Genomic DNA, 26,063 nt, shown 5'->3' on the forward strand with positions numbered 1-26,063 from the left:
TTCATGTACTGAATCACAAAAAACAAGAGAGGAAAATTACATACTTCATGGAGAACAAACCCAGAACTGCCAAGGCCTGGCGTTTCTCCACACGGGGGCGCGCCGGGGCTCCCGAGGCTGAGGCTGACGGCCACTCCCGACTCCCATCCTGCTCAGGTCACCAGGGGGGCCATCTTCTCCCTTTACTGCCTTTGGGGAAAAAAGATGCTAGAAATCACAAAACGTTGGGATCCACGCTAAGGAAAGAGTGGCCCGGCCTTCGCACACTTTCCATTTGCTTTTGTTCAACTTGGTGGTGGAGGCAAAAACACATACTTTTAAGTCACTGCCTTAATCTGAATCTTAAATACAGTATTAGGAGACAATGCAAGATTTTACTCAGAAAAAGTGAATTTTTAATTATCTTGTGAATCTACTTAGAAAAACACACACAAGCAATGTTCACAACTATAAATTTAAACCTTTTGCACTAAAAAAAAACACGAAACAACAAACACAAAACCACAGGCATGAACTGTAAACCTGCATTAATTACCAACTAGTCTTAAAGTTAATTCTTAGTAGTAACTCAGTATTTTCCTCCTTGGCAATTTTAATGTTTTAGCACCAAATAATCTCCCACAGAGGTACTCGTAACAACTCTGGTTGCCAGTGTAAGGAGATGCTTCCGTAGCACTACTTCACACACACACCGTCCACTCTCACACCCGCACAGACAGGAGGCACGTGGAGATGGATGTCACACGCTGACTTTCAGGGCAATGGAAATAAGACAGAGGGCACACGTGTCACACGTCTTTAATGTAGTGCATTCGTAGAAAAAAGGCCAGCTTTCGCTCCCAGGCGTGCTCTCGTCCTTATATTTTAATATCATGATTTAGAAGATGCAGACGTTATTGCCTAAATATTATTCTATACATTTCCATCAGTGTTCAGGAAAACACTTTAAATTGCTACTTAATTTACACCATAATTACTGGGTTACAGCTTTAGCTCATTGGCAATTTTGGAAGCGATATTTTTGAAAGCTATGGACGTCCCTGATATCCGCTTAAACCGGACCCCGTTCAGAGACAGTCTTGGCAGCTTGCACACTTCCATCTCCCACTGCACGAGGCTCTCCGCGTGCCCGTCGCCGTGGACACAGAAGAGTAAGAAGCGCTCTCTCTGCTCGTAGTCACAGTTATTGGCGTCCAGCACTTTGCGGATTTCCCGCATCATGTCATTGGGATCCATGGAACTAGTGGTTTTCATGCTCCAGGTAAAGCGCAGGGAACGAGGTTTTGCTTCTTTGTTTTCCTCCTTTTGCTCAGCAGATACGTTGCGACTGAAAGGCACAGTGCAGGTTTATTCTTAATTGCACAGGAAAACTCACCTTTTCTACTCTACCCAGCTCATGACCAACGTCTTCAATACAGCATAATAAATGACTTCCACGTTTTTCCCGCATAGGCTCATGGCTGGTAGACTGTTCCTTTGCTAAGAAGTACTCACCTATTTCTCCACAACCCCCTTCCCGTCCCAATCATAAGCCACAATGTAAAACATCTACCTGGCCGAAAAATCTCCACCAGTCATCCGGTGAAAATTAAGAAAGTAATTGTTAAACAGAACCCTTGGGAGGAGGCAAAGTGGAGAGCGAACTGAGCACGTCTCCAGAGCCCAGCCCCTGTCATCCAGGCTGGCTGCCGGCGGCAAGGTGCCGGCAGGGCCCTTCACAGGCCAGCTCAGGGAGGCGGCGGCAGCAGCCCAGCCACCAGGTCTGCTCGGCCTGGCTGCTTCTCCTACCACAATTTTAAAAGATTCAATTCATCATAACCTCCACTGTAACTGTTACTCAGGATAACCAGTTACTCAACACAGTTGAAAATCGCTTTCCCGGCAAACGGCCCCAGATGCTAAGTACAGCTAGGTAAGAGAGTGGGCCATTCTCTCAGTCCCCTACCACCACCTTAGCATTTTTCCTTTTACTGTGCTAATTTAAACTTCCAACTTCACAGTTAAAAAGAATTCTTAGATGACACTACCTTACTACTGAAATAGGAAAATGAAATGTTGAGGCTTACTTGCTGCTGAGCACTGAAATGACCAATTTGAATGTAAACTGTACAGATTCACAAGGTGCAGGCTGTGGTCCCAGGCACGGCTCTCTCAGGAACTCCAAGAGGCACCTACCATCTCACTGCTCTGCGGTATTTAATCATTACTGCCACAAGCCGTTACTGACATTCTCAATTAGGAGGGTGAATACCTAACATGCTTGTGCATTAAAAACTCACAGTGGGGCTTCCCTGGTGGCGCAGTGGTTGAGAGTCCGCCTGCCAGTGCAGGGGACACGGGTTCGTGCCCCGGGCTGGGAAGATCCCACATGCCGCGGAGCGGCTGGGCCCGTGAGCCATGGCCGCTGAGCCTGCGCATCCGGAGCCTGTGCTCCGCAACGGGAGAGGCCACAGCAGTGAGAGGCCCGCGTACCGCAAAAAAAAAAAAAAAAAAAAAAAATCAACAAAAACTCACAGTGTATGTATGTTCAATACACTCAATCCTATGGCAAATTCACCAGAGCTGAGAGTGGACCGTAGGGTTTACTGTGTATGTAACTCTCCCTGTCAGCCACCTGCTAACAGAATATTCAGTTTGGTTCACACCTACCAAAACTGTTTGACAGTTTCCTAAGTATAAAATGCTGCTAAATACTAAATAGGTTACAAAAAAAAGCAAAAGCTCTCTAAGCTGGGGTCGGGGGGGGAAAAACTAAAACACAAGGAAACAGCAATAGCACAGGTAAGGCACGGGCTGTCAGCTAGAGTCCCAGAGAGGTGGAGCCCGCCTGACAGGGAGGACCGCAAGAGAGGGGAGGAGTGGAGCAGAGGGAAAGGCAGGGTAGACAGACGCGGGGCGGGGCGGGCAATGGCATCTGAGAAGAGCTACGAAGACACCATGGGATTTCAACATGACGGAGGCGGGAGAAAGTCTGTGTCTAGGGCAGAGGAAATCTCTTAAGTGAAGGCAAGGAGGTATGGAAAGCACAGAATGTGTTGAGGGCAAATTCGAAGGTACCCACGGACTGGAGCTGAGGGCACAGTCTCACCCCCCCCAGACGGCCGCTGGCATTTACTGAGCCCTTGATCCTCGGCACACCAGGAGGTGGGTTCTGTTAGTCCCTCCCAACTATGGCTGGGGAGACAAACTCAGGGCAGCTAGACTTGCTCAAGGGCAGGCGGGGGGATGCTGCCTGACTCTCACCCTGAACTTCTGCCTCAACTGAGGGATTTGTGCGTGGGGGAAACTGGGGCTGCTGAGGCCACACAGGGCCTCATATGGACATGGTCGGCCAGGCGATGGGGCCACTGCAGGTTTTCATTCAGGGTAGTCATGATCAGAGCTGTGTTTTAGAAAGACCAGGAAGAGAGGAAATGGGCTAACAAGGACCTGAAACAGCATGGTGGCGACTGGCATAAAAAAGGGCACAAGTGGAAGAAATCTAGAGTCCTGAACCCATCTGGTGACTCCCCCTGCCGCCAGATCCATGCAATGACAGGTACAGAAAATTTAAACGCAAAACACTCAACTACATAATCATTCTTTTTTTTTTGGCCGCACTGCACGGCTTGTGGGATCTTAGTTCCCCGATCAGGGGCTGAACCTGGGACCTAGTGAAAGCACAGAGTCCTAACCACTTAATTCCCTACATAATCATTCTTAAAGAAAAAAAAAAAAAGACATCTAATTTGAAATATGAAAATTCTCCTAGGGAATTTCCTAGAGGTCCAGTGCTTAGGACTTGGAGCTTTCACTGCCAGGGCCAGGGTACAATCCCTGGTCTGGAAACTAAGATCCCACAAGCCACATGGCGCGGCCAAAAAAGAAAAAAAAAATTCTCCTAAATATTCTGCTTTCACTCCTTGAGACTAGAACTATGCCAGGAGTTCTCACCAGGTCGACAATGCTCCAGACTCCCAGACCTCACCTCAGGTCAGGAGAGCTCAGGCAGGAGGAATGCGTCTTTTTTTTAAATTACAAAAGGAAATTTATTTCAAAAGCATAAGGGAACACTTACATTTGAACAAGGGGATATACAGGTGTCTCGCAAAAGAAAACTAACCCATGGCATGAAGTTTTTCGTTCAAATTTTTGAAAAAGAAATAACCTAAGTTGTGCACTATTGCCTTAGGAAAGGGAAGGGGAACAATGAGGTGGTAAAGGAAGGAACACAGTCAACTTAATACCAAACTTTAGAAAGTAAAGTCACTTCTGCTCAGCTCTGAGTTTACAAACATTAAAAAGAAAAAGAGGAAAAATCACACTTAATGTTCAAATTTATATAACTGTAGTTCCAAAACAGCATCTATACTTGAAATGGCTTTAGGCCACTGGCTGATCTGCCGCTGAGGTCCAGGCTACCTGGTCACAGTTTTCAAATGGCAATTCCACGTTCCTATGCCTAGGAATGCGTATTTTAACACCCAAACACCAGTGAGAACCCAGGTGGGGCTGGGACCCGAGGCTCCCACCAGCAGGTGGCTGCAGCACTCCAGCGCCCTCACGTGGCTGCGAGGTGCCGGCGGCAGCAGCAATGCTTCCTGACCACATACTGCTGGTGGCACTAAGCAATTCCACGTGGAGCAGGGACAGATGCAGAACGTTCAGAAAAGGGGTGTTGCCTCTGCCGCAGAAATGAGGTAAATACCTATAAAATATTTTAAGTAAAAATCGTTTCCCTCACCTTGAGCCCTCATATCTCCCGTTCCTCTCATATTCAGTTGGAAGCCTCAATGAATAGAATGCAGAAGCACAGAGAAGTGGGAAAGAGAAAAGATATCTTACAACCAGTACACGACCAACCCAAATATAAACAGACATTATAAAATGAACAAATCCAAAGCACTTTTTGGTCACCAGCTGAGCTTATTAAAACTCCTACTCTTGTAGGTGTGACTCTGCCAGAGGCCACCGCCATGAGTTCATGAAGGCCGTGCAGGAGGCTGGCTACACACCTGCTTCACATACACAACAGGTATTCCTGCCCAGCTCTGGAATCTGCGCACACTCACGGCCTTCAACTGGAGGTATTCTTTTTAATCACTACCCAAAGTATAGTGGGTTTCCAATTAAATAATCATGGAGTGGAGTTTCCCACAGAAAGAAAGCACTCTTCCCACGGTTTCTGATAAAGAGCTCACGTGAATAAAGACTCTCCACGACCCACTGGTGGCCTCCACGTAAAACCCATAACCTGGCCCGCTGGTGAGCTGAGAGCAGCAGGCACGATGTGGCTGCAGTGGCAGCTTTTCCCTCAAGGGTGTGTGCATCCCGAGACAGTGAGCAACGCTTCTGGTCTTTTGAGTGTCATCATCAAAAAACTATCTACCTAGTAAGAATAACATTTACTACAGTGCTTTAAGTAAACATGAGACATACTTTCTTCAGAGGTTGGTGGAAAGTGCCTTTTAGATACAATACTATTCACTCTTCAACTCTTGGAAAATATTAAAATATTTCTGCTATACAGTTGCCCACGTCTTAATTTCTGAAAAACCCCAACAAATGAGGTTGTAGGTGTGAATTTTACATTTATTTCCAGTATCAGGATATTAGCTGATTTATCTGTCATTTTAAAGCCTTTTGCTAACGCAATCCTTCATGAAATAAAAAACGACAGCTAACACAATTACCACTTACCGTTTGCATGCTTGAGGCTAATCATGAATTGCACATTGTTACTGAACATCTCATTCTTCAAACAGAAGCATGCTAAGTGTTATTAGTATGAAGACAGAATTATTTGGATGCTAAATAATTCTACCAAAGGAAGAAAATGCACAGAGCATGCGTAGGCCTCTTGTTACATGGGTGCCACAGTCCCTTTAAAAATGCCTGACAGAGTTAATCTCTTTCTTTCCAGCTTCCTTTCAAAGAAGTATTTAGTTCTCAGCAGAAAGTTTAGTGTTTAAGGAAAAAAAACAAGGCTAGAAAGCCAAACCTGATGTTAATTGCAGGAGCCATTTCAGGGTGAGGATTGAAAAAAAAATGTGTATATATAAATCCTACCTTTTGATAAACCTGAATGACATGTTTCTAAAAGAAATTAAGCCAAAAAAAAAAATTAACAAAAATGAGTTGCACAAGTTAAATAGTCAATTACAGATAGAACAAAAAACAGCAAGTAAAACAGGGCTCCTCTCCTGTCCAATGAACAATGAAACAGCGACATCTGATGAAAAAGTAAAATTATCACAAATAATTGAGTATGTGATCTTTTAAACAGAAATATAAAAAATCTGTACTTGTAAGGAAAAATTTAGCAGTAAATATTGACATTAACTATAATTAAATGTTTTAAGGTTCTTCAGATGGGTATACCTTAAGATAATAAAATTCAACATTTTGTGTTAAAGTCATTTGCAATGTACTAGAAATAAAATAACATTCCTCAACTTTCTTCAGAATATCTTATGAACAAAAAATCACCTTATACAGAAACATTAAAAATTTCATTATAAAAATATTTATCCATGAAGAGAATCATTACTTACTTCAGGAAGATGATTTAGACATTAACAGAATGTCTGTTACAGTGGTTTCGTATAAATCACTTTTTAAGAAAAAAAGTCATTGGAGGTTAGGTTTTTTTCCCTTCCAGTTTTGATATAACTGACATACAGCACTGTAATAAGTTACTGGGAGTTTAAAATGAAGTAGACTTTTTAGAGCTTTAGATATCAAAATGAATGAAAATTAAATGACCAGACAACAGTGGGGGGTTCATTTTTATGTTTTATGTAATAAACGGAAAGAGCTGTGTTTAAAAGAAGTAACTCTGCTCATTAAAAAAAAATTTAAGGAGATGCTTGGGTTGTGCTGAACAGAATTTGACAAAAGAAATTTCAAACTGGCTCAGGCTTGTATGATCACGCAATAAGCATTCCTGGGTGAGTGTGAGCTGGGCTTGTCAAGCTATTTCTAAATCTCGGTTCTGAGACAGAGCACAGGAGGCACTCAAATGTATTTGAGGACTGACTGAATTAATAACTTCCTTCGTTGTTTTTTTCCTAATTTGGGATGACTTTTGCATTGCTTCAGATACCTACCAATTTTAAAAGTATCTAACTACTGGAGATAACCGCCCACCACTCCATAATCAGATCAAAAGTAGTATACAGCAGGATTACACACAGTAAGGAAAGATCATGCATGTGAAAACTGATTAAAAGGCCTTTAAAACGTATTTTCATTTCCGAATTTTCTACCTGAGAAAAGTCAAGGGGACTGCTCAGGTACCATAGGACTGATTTTCTTAACTTTTCCTCCCTTAAATCCCTTGAGGTATAAAGAGGAGGAAGCTACAGGATTAAGGCTCTCACACTCCGCCTGGGACCACGTGGATGGCTCCCAGGAGCACAGAGGCACCTGCGCTTGTGCCCGGGCTGTCCTGCCTGCAGAGTATGGGTGACTCTGAGTGCCCTGAGCCCACAGCTCTCTAAAGCTCTCACAACATCCAGGGCACAGCCAGGAGCAGAGGGCGAGTTTTCTGATGCCAGTCCCACCACGTCACAGCAGGTCTCCTTGCGGCATCTACGTGCCAACACCTGAGCCTTTCCTGCACTAGAACTTTAACCCTCACAATTATTGTTAGGAGAGGGTAAGAAGCTGATGCTGCGGCAGCAAGGACTCTGTTTTTAAGAATGAACTGACTACAACTGAAGTACAGCACCAAGGGAGGCTACAGGTCTCAGTCTGCAAACTAACAGAAGACTTTCTGTAAAAATTTTGGGGTGGAAATTATAAAATCAGATGAGCCCCTCTAGAATATTTTTAACAAGAAGCCTCAGCCTTCACTTTCAATTCAAATACATGAAATAAACTTAATTCTAAAATGGGGGAAAAGGACTCACGTCTGTAACCGTGCTTTACCGTTTTCTGCCAGGGACACTACACAGTGGGTTCACGGCTCTTCTGGAGCCACGGATCTGACTCAGCACTCTTCTGCTGTAGGATCTTGAACATGTGCCTTAATCTCTCTGAACCTTGCCTCCAGTTTCTTCTATGAAACTGGGACAATGTCTATTCCATGGGGTAGATTATGGAGATTAAATGAGTATGTGAGAGAGAATGCATGTGTGTGCATACACACATACTTATTTATGTATAGAAAATGAGTATTCCTGGGCTTCCCTGGTGGCGCAGTGGTTGAGAGTCCGCCTGCCGATGCAGGGGACACGGGTTCGTGCCCCGTTCCGGGAAGATCCCACATGCCGCGGAGCGGCTAGGCCCGTGGGCTATGGCCGCTGAGCCGGCGTGTCCAGAGCCTGTGCTCTGCGGTGGGAGAGGCCACAGCAGTAAGAGGCCCGCGTACCACACACACACAAAAAAAAAGAGTATTCCTATATCTATAAATCTACAGACATCTCTTTAGCTTAGCACACAGGAAGCATTCAGTATACTGTGGCTGATGTTATTTTTGTCAATGATAGTATTAAGATGACCCCCAAAAACCCACGAAGAAGGCAAACAAATAAATTCAAGGATTTTAATGATGTGCAAGGCTTTATTTAAAGAGCCCATTACTGACCAATGTGTAAGGACACAAAGCTGACTGTCCTGTGACTGGAGCTTAGACAGACCTGACTGCCACACATCCCTTCTGTTCTCGGGGACCAGAGGGCAAAGGATCAGTTGACATTAAGCAGCCTAGGCTCCGAGGAAGGAGCTAAGGCACAGGGAGGCTGGGGACAGCACCTGGGATGACCCTGAAAGGAAGCAACGCATTATTTTGGGGGTCATCAGACTCTTCTTGGGTTGAACTCATTGTCTCTCTTGCTGGCCACAAATGGGTGCCCCAAATCTGGCAAGGCCCTTCAGACCATTCTGCTCTTCTGCCCAGCCTGGAATGGGATGTCTCAGCAAAGGGGCTCAGAGAATAATAGGGTAGACCAGAAACTCTGGACTCCTCTGACCTCTAGTCAATGCTAGTGGATATCAGAAGTCCTCCCTAATCTGGTATTTGACATCCTGACAATGAACAGATCATCTGGGGAAAGACAGTTTAATGTGACTTGTCTAAGTTTTAGATGACTGATTTAAAATAAAATTACTGGGGGAGACTGAAAAGTGGTATTTAGCTTCAGGTTAAATCAAGAAGACGGCACATAACAGATCAGTAGGCTAATGGGCCACAGAGAGTCAGAGAAGAGAGGAGGAGGGCATGTATCATTTTAGACTCTGGGAAGAGCCCACTGTTGTTCTGTGAAGAAGACACAAGTGATGAACCAGAGGGTCTGTAACAGGCAAAACCTGCAGGACACCTCGGACAGACTAATCCACAGAGAGGCTTAAGTTCAAAGAATTTCCTCTGGGTGTCCTGGAACTGCAAGGGCTCTCAGGTTTCCTGGGTGTGGTCCTGGCTAAAGGTGCCTTTGCTTATAATGCAGAGTGGTATCTCTTCTTTTTCCTCTTATAGTAGCCAATGTTTCTAGGCTTTGCAACCTCTAGACGAAGATTCTGGAAATAAAGTTAAAAGTACCTCAAGGGACCTTTAGAGATTTCCCAAGGCCCCAACTGACAGTCTACTGGACATACAAAAGATTTTATACATGACCAGATACTAGCTTCTTCCTAAGAATAAGGCAAGGATTTTATCTCCAAAACTATTCAATATAGAATGTTACCTTGTTCTCATTATAACTCAGGCCAACAGAGAGAACAATTTCAAGATTGAAGCTCTAAGAAACTTAGTGCTCCTCAACGACGCTGGAATGCAACGAGAGAAGAGGAAATGTCTCTCTCCTCCGTGTCTAGGGACGCTTACACCATACACGTCTTCCTCGGTGGCTACTGATGGGGCGCCAGCCCCCGAACTACACTGGATCTGGGCTTTCGCTAAACTGAAGTGCACATGCCACGTAGAGAGATGTGAGAGTAAAAGGAAAAGTAGTTAAACAACAACCACCTCCCAAGTGCTAGATAACTTTTAGTGTTGTGAAAGGACTCTGAGCTCTATAATTCCTCTTCTGAAAGGTTTTGAAAGTACAGCATTAGAAAAATGTGAGCTAAAGACAAACTGAAAAGCATCTGGGCAGCGGCTTCACACGAGGGAGACGGCACTTCTCCCTTTGCCCTTGTGTTTGCTCCAACCAACAGCACCACCTAGGCACTTACCTCCTCGTGAGTTTGGAAGTTAATTTACTAAAAAGATTAGTGGAGCCTCGGCTTCGAGTCTGCGACAATGGTGTGGCTTCATGGGACAGGCTGGGTGAAGCAGGCGGGCCGTTATACGTGGCAGTGCGCCGCTCCCGGGGCTGGCCGTGGAAAGTGCTACGACTGGCAGTGCCTCTTGGGAAGCGGGTTCGATCTGGGGTGGTGGCGCTGCTAATACTGTGTGTTGAAGCAACTGGAGCTCTCTGGTCAGGAATAGTGCTTTGAGATCAGAAAATGACAGATTCTTAGATCTCTGTTCACAAAACCCTGGATTTGTAGCAAACATGGCACACAAACATTTACGATCACAATATACCTTTGATATAGAGTGGAGAAAACCAGTTATATAAATCCAGATCCAAGGGGTATTTTATAGGACTTAGGAGCAAAAGGTAAGTTAAATGGCAAAGGGTACCAAAGGAATAGTACATAATCAAACAAAACCTCATGGAGTTTAAGGGAACAGTACACACATATTTTCAAGGACAAGATTAATGCAGGGAAATTCTAGAACAAAGAACAGCTAACTCAAGCTTTTTTTCCTTTGCTTCCCTCTCAAATTGCTTACATGCAGAGAAACTTGCCAATACAAAAGAAATAAAGGCTATGCAGGTGAAACTGAAGAATAGGCAACTAAAAAGTTTTGGAAGCACAAAAATGGCATAAGTACTGTAAAATTCCACATGCTGAAAGCAACTTGGAAAGAAGGGGGAATTTCTTACACCCTTTGTAGTATGCAAAGGCATGAAGACACAAAGATGACCAGGGACACCATGAGACAGGATGTGCTTAACTAAAACCACACACAGGAAGGACACTTTGTAGACAACTGGAACAAAATCTTGGACTATAAAATCCACAGCACAAAATTAAGAAGCAGTGGGTACACATTAGTTTCACAAGGAATGTGCATTTTCTTACATAGCCTTGAAGTTATCTCCTTCACTGTCTATTGGAGGTAACATCATCTTGGGGCGCCCAGAGCCTGACATGGACATCGACTTGTGATGTCGCAGCCGACAGGTGGAAGATGTCTTACAAACAGAGGCAGGGCTAGCTGCGTAAGCGAACATTTCCATCAGGCTGGGAGGGGGTTTGGGTTCAGGCAGAGGCAGAAACAACAGTATGATGGACTAGTGACAAAAAGAGCAACTCTTGTTCAAAGCATATAACCTTCCTCCCCAAACCATCTCGTCTTTGTCAAGGAACAAAAATCTCTTAAACCTGTTTTGGGGATTCTGGAGCAACTGCTAATCTGTATCTGCTTTTTTTAAAACAGCAATTTAAAAAGTTTATTAGCTTTAAAGAAAAGAAAATAACATCATACATGTTTGAATATTTACGTGAGAGGGACGATCTCTTCCGAGCTATGTATAAAATTAAGCCTACCCTAAAAGAGATGCCTCCATTCATACCAAAGTGAATCTATAACATGAGCCCACTATGCTCTTGACCTGTTCCCAAAGCACACTGTCATATTTTAAATGGACTAGTAACATCACAGGCGCAGCAGTAACTAGTTCTATTTATCAAAGTATTCTATGTTGTTTAGATATCCTATGTTGTTTGTATTTATCAAAGTATCCTATGTTGGGCTTCCCTAGTGGCGCTAGTGGTTAGGAATCCGCCTGCCAATGCAGAGGACACGGGTTCGAGCCCTGGTCCAGGAAGATCCCACATGCCGCGGAGCAACTAAGCCCGTGCGTCACAACTACTGAGCCTGTGCTCTAGAGCCCGCAAGCCACAACTACTGAGCCCCCGCGCCACAAACTACTGAAGCTCAAGCGCCTAGAGCCCGTGCTCTGCAACAAGAGAAGGCACCACAGTGAGAAGCCCACGCACTGCACAAACAAAGAGTAGCCCCTGCTCGCTGCAACTAGAGAAAGCCCGTGCGCAGCAATGAAGACCCAATGCAGCCAAAAATAAAATAAATTTATTTAAAAAAAGTATCCTGTTAAAACCTTCCTACTCAAAGGACTTTCACTTCTTTATAAACAACACTCTGAATTCCTAAGGGGTCAACAGAGCCCCATTTTTCAAGGTGGGAAAACTAATAAGAGCGAATTAACTGTTTATAGACAGAAAAAGAGTAACAAGTGGCTACATGTCTGCAGTTTCACCTGGCACAGACAGCTATGGGACAAAACTACCTAAGGGAGTTTCCCCATCCTTAATTCCAGCTCAGTCATCATGTCCTTGGAATTTCAAAGGGGCAGTTTCTTTCCTTTAAAAGATAATCAGGGATTTAGAATTTTGACCATACTCTTTCAGTGACTTTCTACAGAAATCCTTTCAAAGCCTGAAACCTAGAAACATCAGGTTCTTTCCCTCATGCCCCACATCCAGAGCAACTGGGACATCTTGTTGGTGTCAACTTCCTAACAGCACTTCAATGAGCCCGGGCCTCCCCACCTCTACTCTGAGGGTCTTCGTGCAGCGCTTCACCTCTCCCACAGGCCCAATCCTAAGTCATCTGTCTTTACTGGTCTCCAATTTCACACTTTCCAATCTGTCCACCATACAGCTGTGAACTTTCTAAAGCGCAAACCTGACCTTGTCACTCATCTGCTTTTAACCATGCAAAAGCACACTGCGTCTTCAGGATAAAGTCCAAACTCCGCTGGCATCCAAGTAGCATCCTCAGGTGCCCACAGCTCGGCCCCTGCCACCTCTCCAGGCTTGACCTTTCACTGTTACCTCCCGGGACTAGACTTTCGGGCCCACCTGATGATGTGCAGTTGCTTGGTCGTGCATCAAAGAACTTTTGCAGGAGCTATTCTCCGTGTCTGGAGAGCTGGCATCTTTCTACTTCCATCAAAATCCAACCCAGAGGTCATCCCCTCCGCGAAGTCTCCACCGGTGCCCTCTCCCATCAGGAGTGACTCATTCCGCTCTATGTATTCAGTGCGGGCACCTGCTACCGCACACCACACTGTACCGCAGTGACTCCTGTCTGCTCATGCGCCCTGGAAGCACGGCCTGCAATCTCATCGTGTCCCCGGGGTCTCCTAACTGAAAAGGTACATTAATGAAATGAGCCACTGGAATTCTAACAGTCCCAATATGAAGGAGACAGGTCTTTGTAATAAACTGCTCAAGAAGATCTGCTTGTCCCTGCGTTTGTTTGACAATCCTGCCCTCCCACTTGGGGGAGTGGCTTATAAAGATTAAACAGAGATTCACTTTTGTGTTTTTCACAGTCCTTTCCTTTGGCAAAAACACCTGAATTCTGTTTTGGTAGAAATAGGTTTTTGGTCTCTCGATGTCGTTGACTCCACCCCAGACTTTCCCAGCTACCCTGGCCAGTGACAGATTAAGAGATGGGCACATGGCCAGAGCCAGACCAACAGGGCCCCAGAAGACAGCCCCAGGGCTTCTGCTTGAGCAGAGCTGAGTGTGGGAAGATGTCAGGGCGGATGCTGCTGAGCCCATCAAGGAACTCCTGCAGAAGAAGCAGAACTATGAGATGAACCCTGACTCTATCCCTGGACTTTTTTAGTTATAGGAATTCATAGATGCCCTTTTTAATTTAAACTTGTTTGGACTGGGTTTCTGTCACCTGCAACACAGAGAGTCCTAAGTGATTCAACTATCTGAAGAAATGCTTTGTTGTTTCCAATATGCACGTACAGACATACATACACATAGATACATATAATTTTACTTTAATAAGTTACAGATAAATACAACTGTCTTTTGTGCTCTATTACCTGTTCCGAGCAGGTCAAGAGTCGTCAAACACACTTTATGCCCCTGCCCAGCTGCTGATGTTCTCTTGCCCAAATTAGGAGCTAAGATCAATAGATGCATTAAAAAAAAAAAAGCAGGGGAAGAAGAGGAGGCAGGGGTTATTTGGCATCTTCCCTGGAGAATATAAATGGTCCCAAAGACTCTGGATAAGGAAATGGCTTTCCTTATCCAGAGCAGGGAGATGCTCAGTCTATCCCCTGTGAGGCCATTGCTCCCTGGCTGGACACTGAAGGCAAGACTGTGTGGACAGACACTTTACAACAAAAAACTGACCCCTCCTTAGAGTCAGAGACCTTCTTAAAAAGGAAGTGTAAATTGATATATTAAAAATTATTAAATTTTTACAAAATCTTAAAGGCAATTAAATGAATTATTTCTTTAGAAATTTAATCATGTCACATTACGAGTTCCACAAAGCAAGCAACAAAACAGATGTGTTTTTTTTGACTTCTAAAGTAGGCCTAGCACCTCAATTTAGGAAACAGTAAACTCAATAAATGTTTGCCGAATGTCAAGTCTGTACAAACTCACAAAAATTCTATTTACAACATACAATCCCGACATCACAATGGGCTGCATCAAACTGGACAAAATTTCTCCCCCAGAAAAGTGGCACAAATGATGGTTATAGTTCATAGACCACCCCACAAGAATCTACATAAACAAAACAGTAACTGCGTTATATTTTTAGTAGTTCTGGGTACAAGGAAAAATCATTTTTTAAACCTTAACTTACAGAAATAGTATGATTTCTTAAAATTCAAATTGTGTGAAGTTCCTGTTAATCTTCTGGTTTTATATCTATGCCTGATAATTTTTTAAAATTCTAATCTACTTACTGTTATTAAAGGAAAGGTATTTTCAATTTGTTTGATATGACATCTATCCTATATCAGAACATTCTGATATGAAATTGGTCGCTGACTCAAAGCATACTCAGTGATTGGGCAAAAGCAAAATTAAAAATATAACCCAAAGATACTTGTGTTAAATGTGATAAAACCTTCTTTGCTCATTTAGTTTTCATTAGCCACAATCATTCTCTTGTTGGAATTCTGTAAAAACATTCTCATGTATAAGAAAAAAGTCCAACATATTGAAGGCTAAAATGGGAATTAATGTCCTTCTTTCAGAAGTTAACATAGATCCAGGCATCCTGTACCTTACTAGTATTGTAGTCAAGGAATAAGATATATATGGGAGAGGAAAAAGCAACAATCTGCCAAAGAAGTCATCTGCACACAGAGAAGGCTCAGTGCATAATTTATGACTCAAGCATCTATTTTAAGGGTGAGAAAGTTGTCACATTTAATGCCTTCCTTAACTGGAAGTAAAAAATATGACCACCAGTTTGGCACTCAAACCTCCAATATTTTCCCACAATTTTTCAATTCATTTGTAAGACAGAAAAAGAAAATCCAGATATTATGAAAATCATGGGCCCCGCTTGTGTGGTTGGAGGCACTGTCTGACTGAAGATAAAGACAACACTTTCAGCAAAGCATTTAAAGAGCCGATGCTAACAGATGCCATAAGGCCCAGGCTGGTATAAGGAGGAGGCAGCCCCACTGAGGAAGGCGTCTGCAGGTAGGACACAGACAGGTAATGACTCCAAAGAAATCAGAGTATTCCTAAAACTGTTTCCAAAGAGTGAACTGAGTAACTGTAGGGAAGGAGAATTAGAGGAGTAGATGCACACACAGAAACACAAACCAAGGGAGCAGACCTAGATCTTGGTCTTAATAGCCTTTTAAATAAAAGTCTGACTCGGTACCTCAGAGAATTGTATATTCTAAAGTTCAAAAGGAATGTGATAGAATAATTCAACAATTTAGAAGAATCTGTAAAAAGAAAGGTCATGAAACAACATTTTTCTAGTTCTATAGACTAATATCCATAACATATTAGAAACTTTTGGGAACTCCCTGGCAGTCCAGTGGTTCGGACTCAGCACTTTCACTGTGGGGAACCCAGGTTCAATCCCTGGTCAGGGAACTAAGATTCCATGAGGCCAAAAAAAAAAAAAGAAGAAAGAAATTTCTAAGTCTTCTACTGATATCTCCTATTCAATCCCTTCAAACTAGAAGAAATTTGATAGATTTGACAAAGTAACTGTAAGAAAAGAAAATTTACCAAAGAATAGACCACTATTAAAAAATAAATATACCAATCACTAATTTATAAGCTATCTAGCCCAGTTGCTCTACTCAAATTATTAATAGTTCTTAATCATAGGAAAAAGACAATGTTAAAACAAGCACACACATAGGAATCAGAATATCAGGATGTAAATATTTCTAAAAATTCACTGAAAAATGAATGTAATCTCACATAGTAAGCTTTTACCTTCATGTCAATTCAAACATAAGTGGTCTGTGGAAGAGGGGAATGATAAAATAGTCTGGTTTTAAGGGTGAAAGAGGTTAGGTTAGGCTTAGGTTGTTACAGAAGTTACTGATCAAACATTTCATTTGACTGATGAGATCTAAAGGAAACAGAAATCTTATAATGCAATTTCAGAAAGTAAATGCCAGAAAAAGAGGAAAAACAATTTTGATGCTACACATGAGAATGTGATATGACCAAGCAATGTTCAGAGAGGCCAGGGGACAATGAAAGATGATGTGAATTTATTTTATGGATTTCTACTCCAGAACTTTATCTGCTCACTTTGACCTTATCTCACCATTTTGAATTTAGTTTTATACTACTTTTCCAAGAAGAAAGAAGGAAAATCATGCCCATTTGGGAAATTTGTTCTATATACAATATATTTCACTACTCTACCAATCCAACTCCCCCCACCCACTTTTCCCTCTGCCCAAACTTAGCTCTACTCCATGGTTTCTGGATGTACTTAATCCCACTTTTCTGACTCTATTTCTTATTTTGAAACCCCAAGAAAATTGTTTGCATGATCTAACTCCTTACTGACATATTACTTTGTTAGTATTTTAAATCATGCTTATCCAATGTATGACTGCCTCTCTACCAGATTAAAATCATTCAGAAGATTGCACTCTCCATTTCTCTGGGATACTCAGTGTGTCTCTTTTAAGGTGAAGACTGTGTTACTACTTGTCCGCCATGCTCCTCTGACACACTGCTGACCTATGACTGAAGGCTCACCCGCCCCATCAGGTGCTCCACATCTTCCTGAGGTGTGGCTCCCCGTCTCAGGTCCTCATCCTTCCCCCTTCCAGCCCTGGTTCAAGTTATTCATGTGCACAAAATAATCTCCATTTCCCTGTTCATAATTCTACAATTAAACCATAGCTTACCATCTATTTCCTCTGGGAAAGCTCCCTGCTTTAACTCAACCCTTCCAATCATCATACGCAGCTGGCCAGGAGGATAAGCTCTGGACAATGAGAGGAATTTGGAATTCTAGGATCTCACTAAAACTCTGCGTTCAAATTTAACTTACCATTAGCGAATACTTACCACTAGTATTTGAATTTTGATTATAAAAACTGAGAAGCAAATATCATTCTTCCATTTCTCTTGGGAAAAACAAATTTTCTTGCAAACAGGTAAAATTTCATACCTGTTTTCTTTGCCATTATGAATTACTGAATGTCTATCAGCTGTAGTTCTTTCACTGCAAACATAAGTATTCCGCCGCGTCATTCCACCAGATGCTGTATTACTCTATTAAAAAAAAGGGCATTTTGGTCTTAAACTATTTAGTAAGTATAGCACAATAGGAAAAAAACCCCACCTAATTTAAATAAACGTGAATACTCTTTAAATAAACCTACACTAAAATATCAACAGTACTGGCCACTAGATCAGAGAAGAGGATGAAGGCAGCAGCCTCCACCCTCCTTCCTAGCCTCCAATGTTTCTGCAATAATGAAAGATGGCTATGGTAAAGTGACTCTGAAAAGCTGGCTATAATAATCTACAGAGTAATAACTCATGGATTATTTAAAACAAAGCAGACAGAGAGATCCACTATTTTTAAAAGGTAATACTTTCAAAGTAAAAAATTAAAAAGCAAGGATTATAAATATAAGGTAAATATACAAATAAAATAAAAAATAAAAAAATAAAAAGATAAAAATTAGGGTTAAAACTGTAAAACTATTAGAAAAAAATGGGTATATCTACATGACCTTGGATTTGACGAGAGATTCAGATAAGACACACACACAAAAATATGAGTAACAAAAAGAAAAAAATAAACTGGACTTTATCAAAATTAGAAACTTTTGTGCATCAAAGAACACTATCAAAGATGTGAAAAGAGAACCTACAGAATAGGAGAAAATATTTGCAAATCCTATATTTGGTAAAGGTTTAATATCCAGAATATACAACGAACCCTTACAACTCAACCACAAGATGACAAACAACCCAATTTAAAAATGGGCAAAGGACTTGAATAGACATTTTTCCAAAGAAGGCATACAAATGGCCAATAAACACATGAAAAGATGCTGAACATCACTGGTCATTTAGGAAACGCAAATCAAAACCACAATGAGGTACCACTTCACACACACCAGGATAGCTATAATTAAAAAAAACAGAAAATAACAAGTATTGGCAAGGATGTGGAGAAACAGAGACTCAAATACGGCAGGTGCGGTACACAAACTTGTACACAAATGCTTACAGCAACATTATTTATAATAACCAAAAGACAGGAACAATCTAAATGTCCACGAACGAATAAGAAGGTAAACAAACTGTGGCATATAAAAAGGAATGAGTTCACCCAACAACTTGGATGAACCATGAAAATATTACGGTGAGTGAAAGAAGGCAGACACAAGAGGCTTGTATAAGTCCATTTATATGAAATCTCCAGAATAGGCAAACCTACTGGGAGAGAAAGCAGATTACTGGATGCCAGGGGCTGGGGAAGAGAGGACTGGAGAGAGGGATTACTTAATGAGCACAGGGCGTTCGGAAGTGTTTCAGAACTAGAGAGAGGTAGAGGCTGCACAACACTGTGAATGTACTACATGCCACTGAATAGTATGCTTCAAATGGCTAATTATATGTCATGTGAATTTCACATCAATTTGTAAAAAGCTAATACTTTCAAAATTAAAAAGCAAGGAATAAAAGTCACAAGTAAAAACTTTTATCAGATAACAATTTTAAAACAAAGATAAAAGCAGCCACCTTTAATACAACATGAGCAGATCATGTATAGGGAAGCAGAAGACAAGTGGGAGAAAATTATAACAACATACTTCTTTCCTTTATAAATAATCATATATGAGTGGCTAATAATGCTTGCGATATACTTTCAAAAGGGGGGTGGTGCAGATGAATAGAGTGAAGGAATGGAAGTTATGAAGGCAGGGAACAAAGTCTTTTTCTTCTTCTGGTAACTGTCAACAAAAATTGGAGGCTGCATTTAAATTGCAGGGCTATGGAATGACGATCCAATTTTACTGCATTAGGAAGCCAAATAAAAAACCTTTCCACACAGCGTTTACTCTGATAAAGCACAATGTCAAAGGATGGAACACACAAAACCTTCTGGGTTCCTTTCTAAGCCTCTCCCCAAGAAATGGCCAAAGGGAGCAGCACAGATTCCGTGTGGGATCCTCAGTTTGGGGTTTCTTTAGGGTAGAGGAAAGGCTTTGTCACCGCTAACTTTTAGGGAAAAATGTGGTTACAGAATATCCTTAAAATTGTTCATTCTCTGAAAATTCTTTTTAAAATTACTTTTTGAGTCTTCCAGTTATAAAATAAGTAAGCCCTGGGGATGCAATGTGCAGCATGGTGACTCTAGTGAACAATACTGTAGTGCATATTTGGAAGTTGCCAAGAGGGTAAATCTAAGAAGTTCACATCACAAGAAAAGAATTCTGTAACTGTGTATGGTGACGGATGTTAATTAGACTTAGAGATCATTTCACAATAAATACAAACATCAAATCATGAAAAAAATTACTGTTGGAGTGCTAAGAATAATAATCACTATGTTAGGTCAGAGAGAACACATTTCAATTCACAAAGAAGTTGTTGAAACTGAATAGATTCAATTTAACAAATACTACCTACTTCCTAGGGAGATTTTGTTCAGGGCAGGGACTAAGAGACGGATTCGGTTTAGCAGTATAACTTCAGACAATTACCTAACTTTTCTTCAATTACTTCACCTTAACATTTAGCTAAGACATGAAAAAGCACTCAGCATGGTCCCTGGCACATGGTAAGGACTCAGTCAACACTCTGTATCAATAGAGCCCTTTGAGATGCAGGGCAAACACCAAATCCCTGGCAGTCAGAGCTCACAGTGCCCTGTACAGACTCCATCAGGTTGCTGTTTGCCATCACCTGTCTGCACTGTCCCCATTTGGTTTTATTCATTTCCTCTGTTAGATTATGACGTCTTTCCATATCTCAGCACCTGATACAGTCTGAAGTTTAGCAGATGTTTATGGAGTAACTAAAAACAGCCCTTGACATAAAGGATCTGATCACTCATCCAGTGGGATACGGCTCAACAAGAAATACGTGCAACAGAGCAAGTGATCCTTACAGGCTGAGACTGTGCCTGGTGGCCCAGTGGGTAGGGCTTTGTAGGCAGATGAACACACAGGAGCAAAATGTCTTATCATTTCAATCCTACAACCCTAGCCTGCCCTACAGTCCAACAATACTTACACCAGGGACGGTGGAGCTCTTCTTGCGTTCAGGAATATCTGCCTTGTTGGGATTACTTGCACTCCCAAGCATGGGACTGGCTGGAGCAACTCCCTTTCCTCCAGCAGCACTGCCGCCTGGTTTCCGGGAGGGAACTCCATCTTCTCTGAGGTCGCCGTCTGCAGTGCTGGTCTGACTCCTTTTTGGATACGCCACAACTGAAGGAATAGCTGGTCCAGCTAAAATACAGAGTTCACTTTTTAAAAGTCAGAATATAGTTTTATGTTTTATCCTGTGAAAATGAACACTTTATAAGATGACCCAAGATTTCTATTCATCTAAGAGAATATAAGACAGGAAAAATCTTCTAAGATGCTTCCCATTCATGTATAATGTCTTCCCTATGCAATGAATTCAATTTTATTTTATTTTTTTTAAATTACCTAACCACTTTAAAAATATATATATATTTATTTTTGGCTGTGTTGACTCTTCATTGCTGCACGTGGGCTTTCTCTAGTTGTGGCGAGCAGGGGCTGCTCTTCGTTGCGGTGTGTGGGCTTCTCATTGCAGTGGCTTGTCTTGTTGTGCAGCACGGCCTCTAGGTGCACGGACTTCAGTAGTTGTGGCTCACGAGCTCTGGAGCGCAGGCTCAGTACTTGTGCCGCATGGGCTTAGTTGCTCTGTGGCATGTGGGATCTTCCCAAACCCGTGTCCCCTGCATTGGCAGGCAGATTCTTTTTTGTTGTTTTTTATTCCTTTTTGCAGGCAGATTCTTAACTACTGTACCACCAGGGAAGTCCTGAATTCAATATTAAAATTTCACTTATTAGTCCCTAACATTCTACGTTTTTTTTTTTTTTTTTTTTTTTTTTGCGGTACGCGGGCCTCTCACCGTTGTGGCCTCTCCCGCCGCAGAGCACAGGCTCCGGACGCGCAGGCTCAGCGGCCATGGCTCACGCGCCCAGCTGCTTCGCGGCATGTGGGATCTTCCCGGACCAGGGCACGAACCCGAGTCCCTTGCATCGGCAGGCGGACTCTCAACCACTGCGCCACCAGGGAAGCCCCATTCTACGTTTTTAAAGTTGTTTTTTTTTTTTTAACTAATAGGCTTATATAGTTGTCTTTCTGAAACATGTTTACGGGGTGTTGCTGGACAGATAAATAATCAAACTAACTTGATGCATACACATCATGCAGAATGAACTGGTTCACCTGGTATCTATACATCTGAGTGAATTTCATCCTTTTTGTATAAGAGATGCCGTCACCTTTTGGAAAAGAACAGTACAGATTTACAGGCTCTTTCTTTTGAAGTTTTATCTTGCATCTTTTTTAAAGCACTCATAATCTTCTAGGTAAACAGGAATTTGAGTAGACAAGGAGAGGCAGTATGAGCAAAAGAAAGCATGTTTCTCATGGAAGTGACAGGGAGGACATGGGTGGATGTTCCCGGTCAGACCCCCTCCCAGGGGGAGGATGCCTAGGGACACCCCAGGTGGGCAATTAACTGATGTCCTGCAGTAAATCACCTAGAGACTCTGATGACACAGGAGATTCAGAGTTCAAAGAATTATGGAAATGAACGAGATAACTAGTATATTCATTATATATGACGTCCAGTGGTAATCTTAAGGAACAGCACCAAATGCTAATCATTTATGGTAGAAAAGCCTTTATATTTTAGGTCTATTAAAAAATGGATGGGAGGGGGAAGAGGGAAGGGGAGGGAGGGACTGGGAGCTTGGGGTTAGTAGATGCAAACTATTACATATAGAATGGATAAACAACCAGGTCTCATTGTATAGTACAGGGAATTATATTCAATATCCTGAGATAAACCATAATGGAAAAGAATATGAAGACGAATGTATATATGTGTATAACTGAGTCACTCTATTGTATAGTAGAAATTAAGACAACACTGTAAATCAACTATACTTCAACAGAAAAATAAATTATTAACAAAAAATGGATGGGGTGGGGTACAGAAAAGCTACTTCTAGGACAAAAATCCAAATGGTAAATCTAGGGAATTCCCTGGTGGTCCAGTGGTTAGGACCCTGTGCTTTCACTGCTGAGGGCCCAGGTTCGATCCCTGGTTGGGGAGCTAAGATCCCACAAGCTGCGTGGTGTGGTAAATAAATAAATAATGGTAATTCTATTTGGAACTGAATTAAAAGTAAACAAAGATTTGATTTATGGGAGAACAATCAAGTTCTCAGTTTGGCAATTTTAACATATAAAACAAAGAATCAACCAAGTACAGGGTGATACTACCCTTAATACTTCTTTCCTCTCAATATCATGATACATCTAATGACATTCTGAATCTTTAGGGTTACTACCAATTTGTTCTGAAACATTTATTATTGCTATTTAGAAAATTAAAAGATTTTTTTTCATTTTAGGATCTGAGACTGTGCATGGAACAGCTACTGATACAAGCCGCTGACCTCATTCATTCAGACTGCTCCTGTCTTACTTGCACTGTGTGTTATGTGCGTGTGCATTCAGCTCTCCACATTTTAATCACATGTGCAGATGCACGCGATCACCACCAGTCAAGACGAAGAACAGTTCTATCTCAAGGACCTTGTGAGCGACCCTAACACAGCCACAGCCATCTATCTTCCACCTCAAGTCCCTTCCCTAAATCCTGGCAACCGCCAATCTGTTCTCATCTGTGTAATTCCGTCATTTCAAGAATGTTATGTGAATGGAGTCAATGTAACCTTTTGAGATTGTCTCCCCCCACTCAGCATAATTCCCTTGAGATCCATCCAAATTGTTGTATTTATCAATAATTTGTTCCTTTTTTTTTTTTTTTTTTTGCGGTACGCAGGCCTCTCGCGGCTGTGGCCTCTCCTGTTGCGGAGCACAGGCTCCCGGACGCGCAGGCTCAGCGGCCATGGCTCATGGGCCCAGCCGCTCCGTGGCATGTGGGACCCTCCTGGACCGGGGCACGAATCCGCGTCCCCTGCATCGGCAGGTGGACTCTCAACCACTGCGCCACCAGGGAAGCCCAATTTATTCCTTTTTATTGCTGAGTAGTGCTCCGTACTGTGGATATATCACACAAAAATGTGATTTTTCTTCTTTTTTTACTTTTGGGCCACACCGCACAGCTTGCAGGATCTTAGTTCCCTGACCAGGGAGTGAACCCGGGCCACGACAGTGAAAGTGCCTAGAGTCCTAATTAACCACTGGACCGCCGGGGAATTCCCCAAAATATGATTTTTAAAAAAATAATTTTTATTTAATTAATTAATTTATATATTTTGTATTTTATTTTAGGCTGCGTTGGGTCTTAGTTGTGGCTCGTGGGATCTTCGTTACAGCATGCAGGGTCTTTTGTTGCGGCGTGCGGGCTCCAGAGCACATTGGCACGCAGGCACAAGCGCACTCTTGTTGAGGCACGTGGGCTCAGTTGTTGTAGCATGCGGGCTTAGTTGCCCTGCAGCATGTGGGATCTTAGTTCCCAGACCAGGGATCAAACCCGAGTCCCCTGCACTGGAAGGCAGATTCTTTACTGCTGGACCACCAGGGAAGTCCCAGTTTCTTTTTTTTATATTTACACCTTTATTCCAATTGGAATCCAACCTTGTATAAGATGTGAGAAATGGATGCAAATTTATTTTTTTTCCTGATCACTACCAACCTCCCCAATACCAGTGACTGGTTAACAGAACAGTGATTCTTCACTTTCTTTTCTTTTTCTTTTTTTAAATAAAAGAACCCCTTGAAAATCTGATGAAGATCACCCTTCCTAGAAAAAAATGTACATACATACAGGGGGGTTCATACATGGGACCGAAATTAAGAAACACAAATAAAAATTACGTTATGATTTTACAGAAGCAGGCAGATATAAATCATTGGCATCCAGAGGGAGGGAACAAGAGGAGAGATGAGATGGGGTGGGAGGGCAAGCTAAGAGTTGGTCTGTCTACAGGCTGCCTGCCTTCACTTGGCACCAAGCGGATGTGCTTTACTAGATTTCATTATTTGGAACCGATCTCATTTTCAGCACTTAAATGAACAGTGCCAGAGGCATAATCAAATCTTTTTTTTTTTGCTGACCACTATCTTCATCCCCAAAGAATGTGGAATTGGGTCAGTGATTTTCTATATACAGAATATCTGGAAATGTTCTTTTGTGAACTTCTTTTTAATATCAGAGGCTCCAAGAAAGAAGGATGATTATTATTATAAAAGCACTACTATAAGAGGTAATGGGCGGGTTAGTGGACACAGCCATAGGACCAGGGGCCAGGAATCCTGGGTCTGTCTCAGGCGTTCCCACTTCTATTTAACCTCAGAAGACCTGGTGAGCTCTCTTGCCCTATTTCCTTTTTGCTAATATGGGGGTTTGGTGACCTCTTTTTAGCTCTAAAATTTTCTGAGCTGGGGAAAGGGACATGAGAAAACTCCACCACCAGGTTTCTTCCAGGATCTAGGAACAATTTCCTTTAAACTGGTTGATTTAGAGCAACACGTAGGCATTTTGCTAATTGCTCTGCAGTACACAGAAAACCCCTCCTTGTAAGCAACTAGTATGAACACGAGAGACAGAGACCCAGATCGACACTTGGTGTACAAATGCCACCTGCACAAATCCTGGCATCAGACAGGTTCTGAGCTCTCAGTTACACCCTAGAAAATAGCAGACATATAGACAGTTTACTGACAGTGTCAGTACAATGTGCTGCTTTGGCCCAAACCACATAGAGAGGCAGCAGCAGCAGGGAGAGAAATGGAAACCAAAGTGTCATCACTTTTGGTACAAAACCAAAGCTACAGACACCTGGAATACTCTGTGCAATTCTAAGTGCCACATCTCAAGGTGAAAGAACGGAGGTGGACAAAGTCCAGAGAAGGGAAATGAACTGAACAAAGCGATGAATGGGTGTTCCATGTGAGGATGTATTTTTAAAAGTTAAGACCAGGCCAACATAAATTCGGTTCCTGCATGCTGGAATTAGAGGAAATAATAATATGTGAATAAACACACACCTACTAGAGTCTCTGGATTCCAACAAATGGGGCTGGCTTGAAGGTAGAATAACTGTCAAGTTTGGTAAGCATATCCTTTAGAGTCTTAAGTCTCATGAAATATTCACTTCTATGGTGAAAACTTTTAAGAGTGAGGGTGGTTAGACACAACAACAGCTAGAGTGTGGCTGAGAAAGACACATGTCAAAAATTTAAACCAATTAAGGCAAAACTGGGATACTATACATTTTCCAGGGCTGTGCTGTCCCATGTGGTAGCCACTGGCTGCACAGGGCTTTATAAATTTAACTGAGACAAAACTGAAAATCGTTTCCACAGTTCAAGTGCTCAACAGTCACATGTGGCTCAGGCTTCTACCCAGCCAGGCCTTACCCAATAAAAGCCTACTGAGGGACTTCCCCGGTGGCACAGTGGTTAAGAATCCGCCTGCCAATGCAGGGGACATGGTTTCCATCCCTGGTCCGGAAAGATCCCACATGCTGCGGAGCAAC

General features: G+C 42.3%; 1 protein-coding gene across 10 annotated transcripts in view; it reads right to left on the reverse strand.

Moving 5' to 3' along the window:
* Positions 1 to 782: 782 nt before the first annotated feature.
* MARK3 (microtubule affinity regulating kinase 3) overlaps positions 783 to 26,063 on the reverse strand; it is a 108,272-nt gene continuing 82,991 nt past the window's right edge. For 2 of the 10 annotated variants that reach the window (XM_060003865.2, XM_060003863.2), the window contains exons 13-19: positions 20,578 to 20,795; positions 17,492 to 17,595; positions 11,116 to 11,277; positions 10,156 to 10,413; positions 6,049 to 6,075; positions 4,724 to 4,768; positions 783 to 1,327 (exon numbers count right to left, since the gene is read on the reverse strand). In XM_060003865.2, the coding sequence (XP_059859848.1) occupies positions 982 to 1,327; positions 4,724 to 4,768; positions 6,049 to 6,075; positions 10,156 to 10,413; positions 11,116 to 11,277; positions 17,492 to 17,595; positions 20,578 to 20,795 (1,160 nt within the window). In that variant the 3' untranslated portion in view covers positions 783 to 981. The remainder of the gene's footprint in view (positions 1,328 to 4,723; positions 4,769 to 6,048; positions 6,076 to 10,155; positions 10,414 to 11,115; positions 11,278 to 17,491; positions 17,596 to 20,577; positions 20,796 to 26,063) is intronic. The other 8 variants (XM_060003869.2, XM_060003867.2, XM_060003872.2 and 5 more) reach the window with 6 other exon arrangements.

The sequence above is a fragment of the Delphinus delphis genome, chromosome 2, assembly GCF_949987515.2.
Source record: "Delphinus delphis chromosome 2, mDelDel1.2, whole genome shotgun sequence".
Lineage (NCBI taxonomy): Eukaryota > Metazoa > Chordata > Mammalia > Artiodactyla > Delphinidae > Delphinus > Delphinus delphis.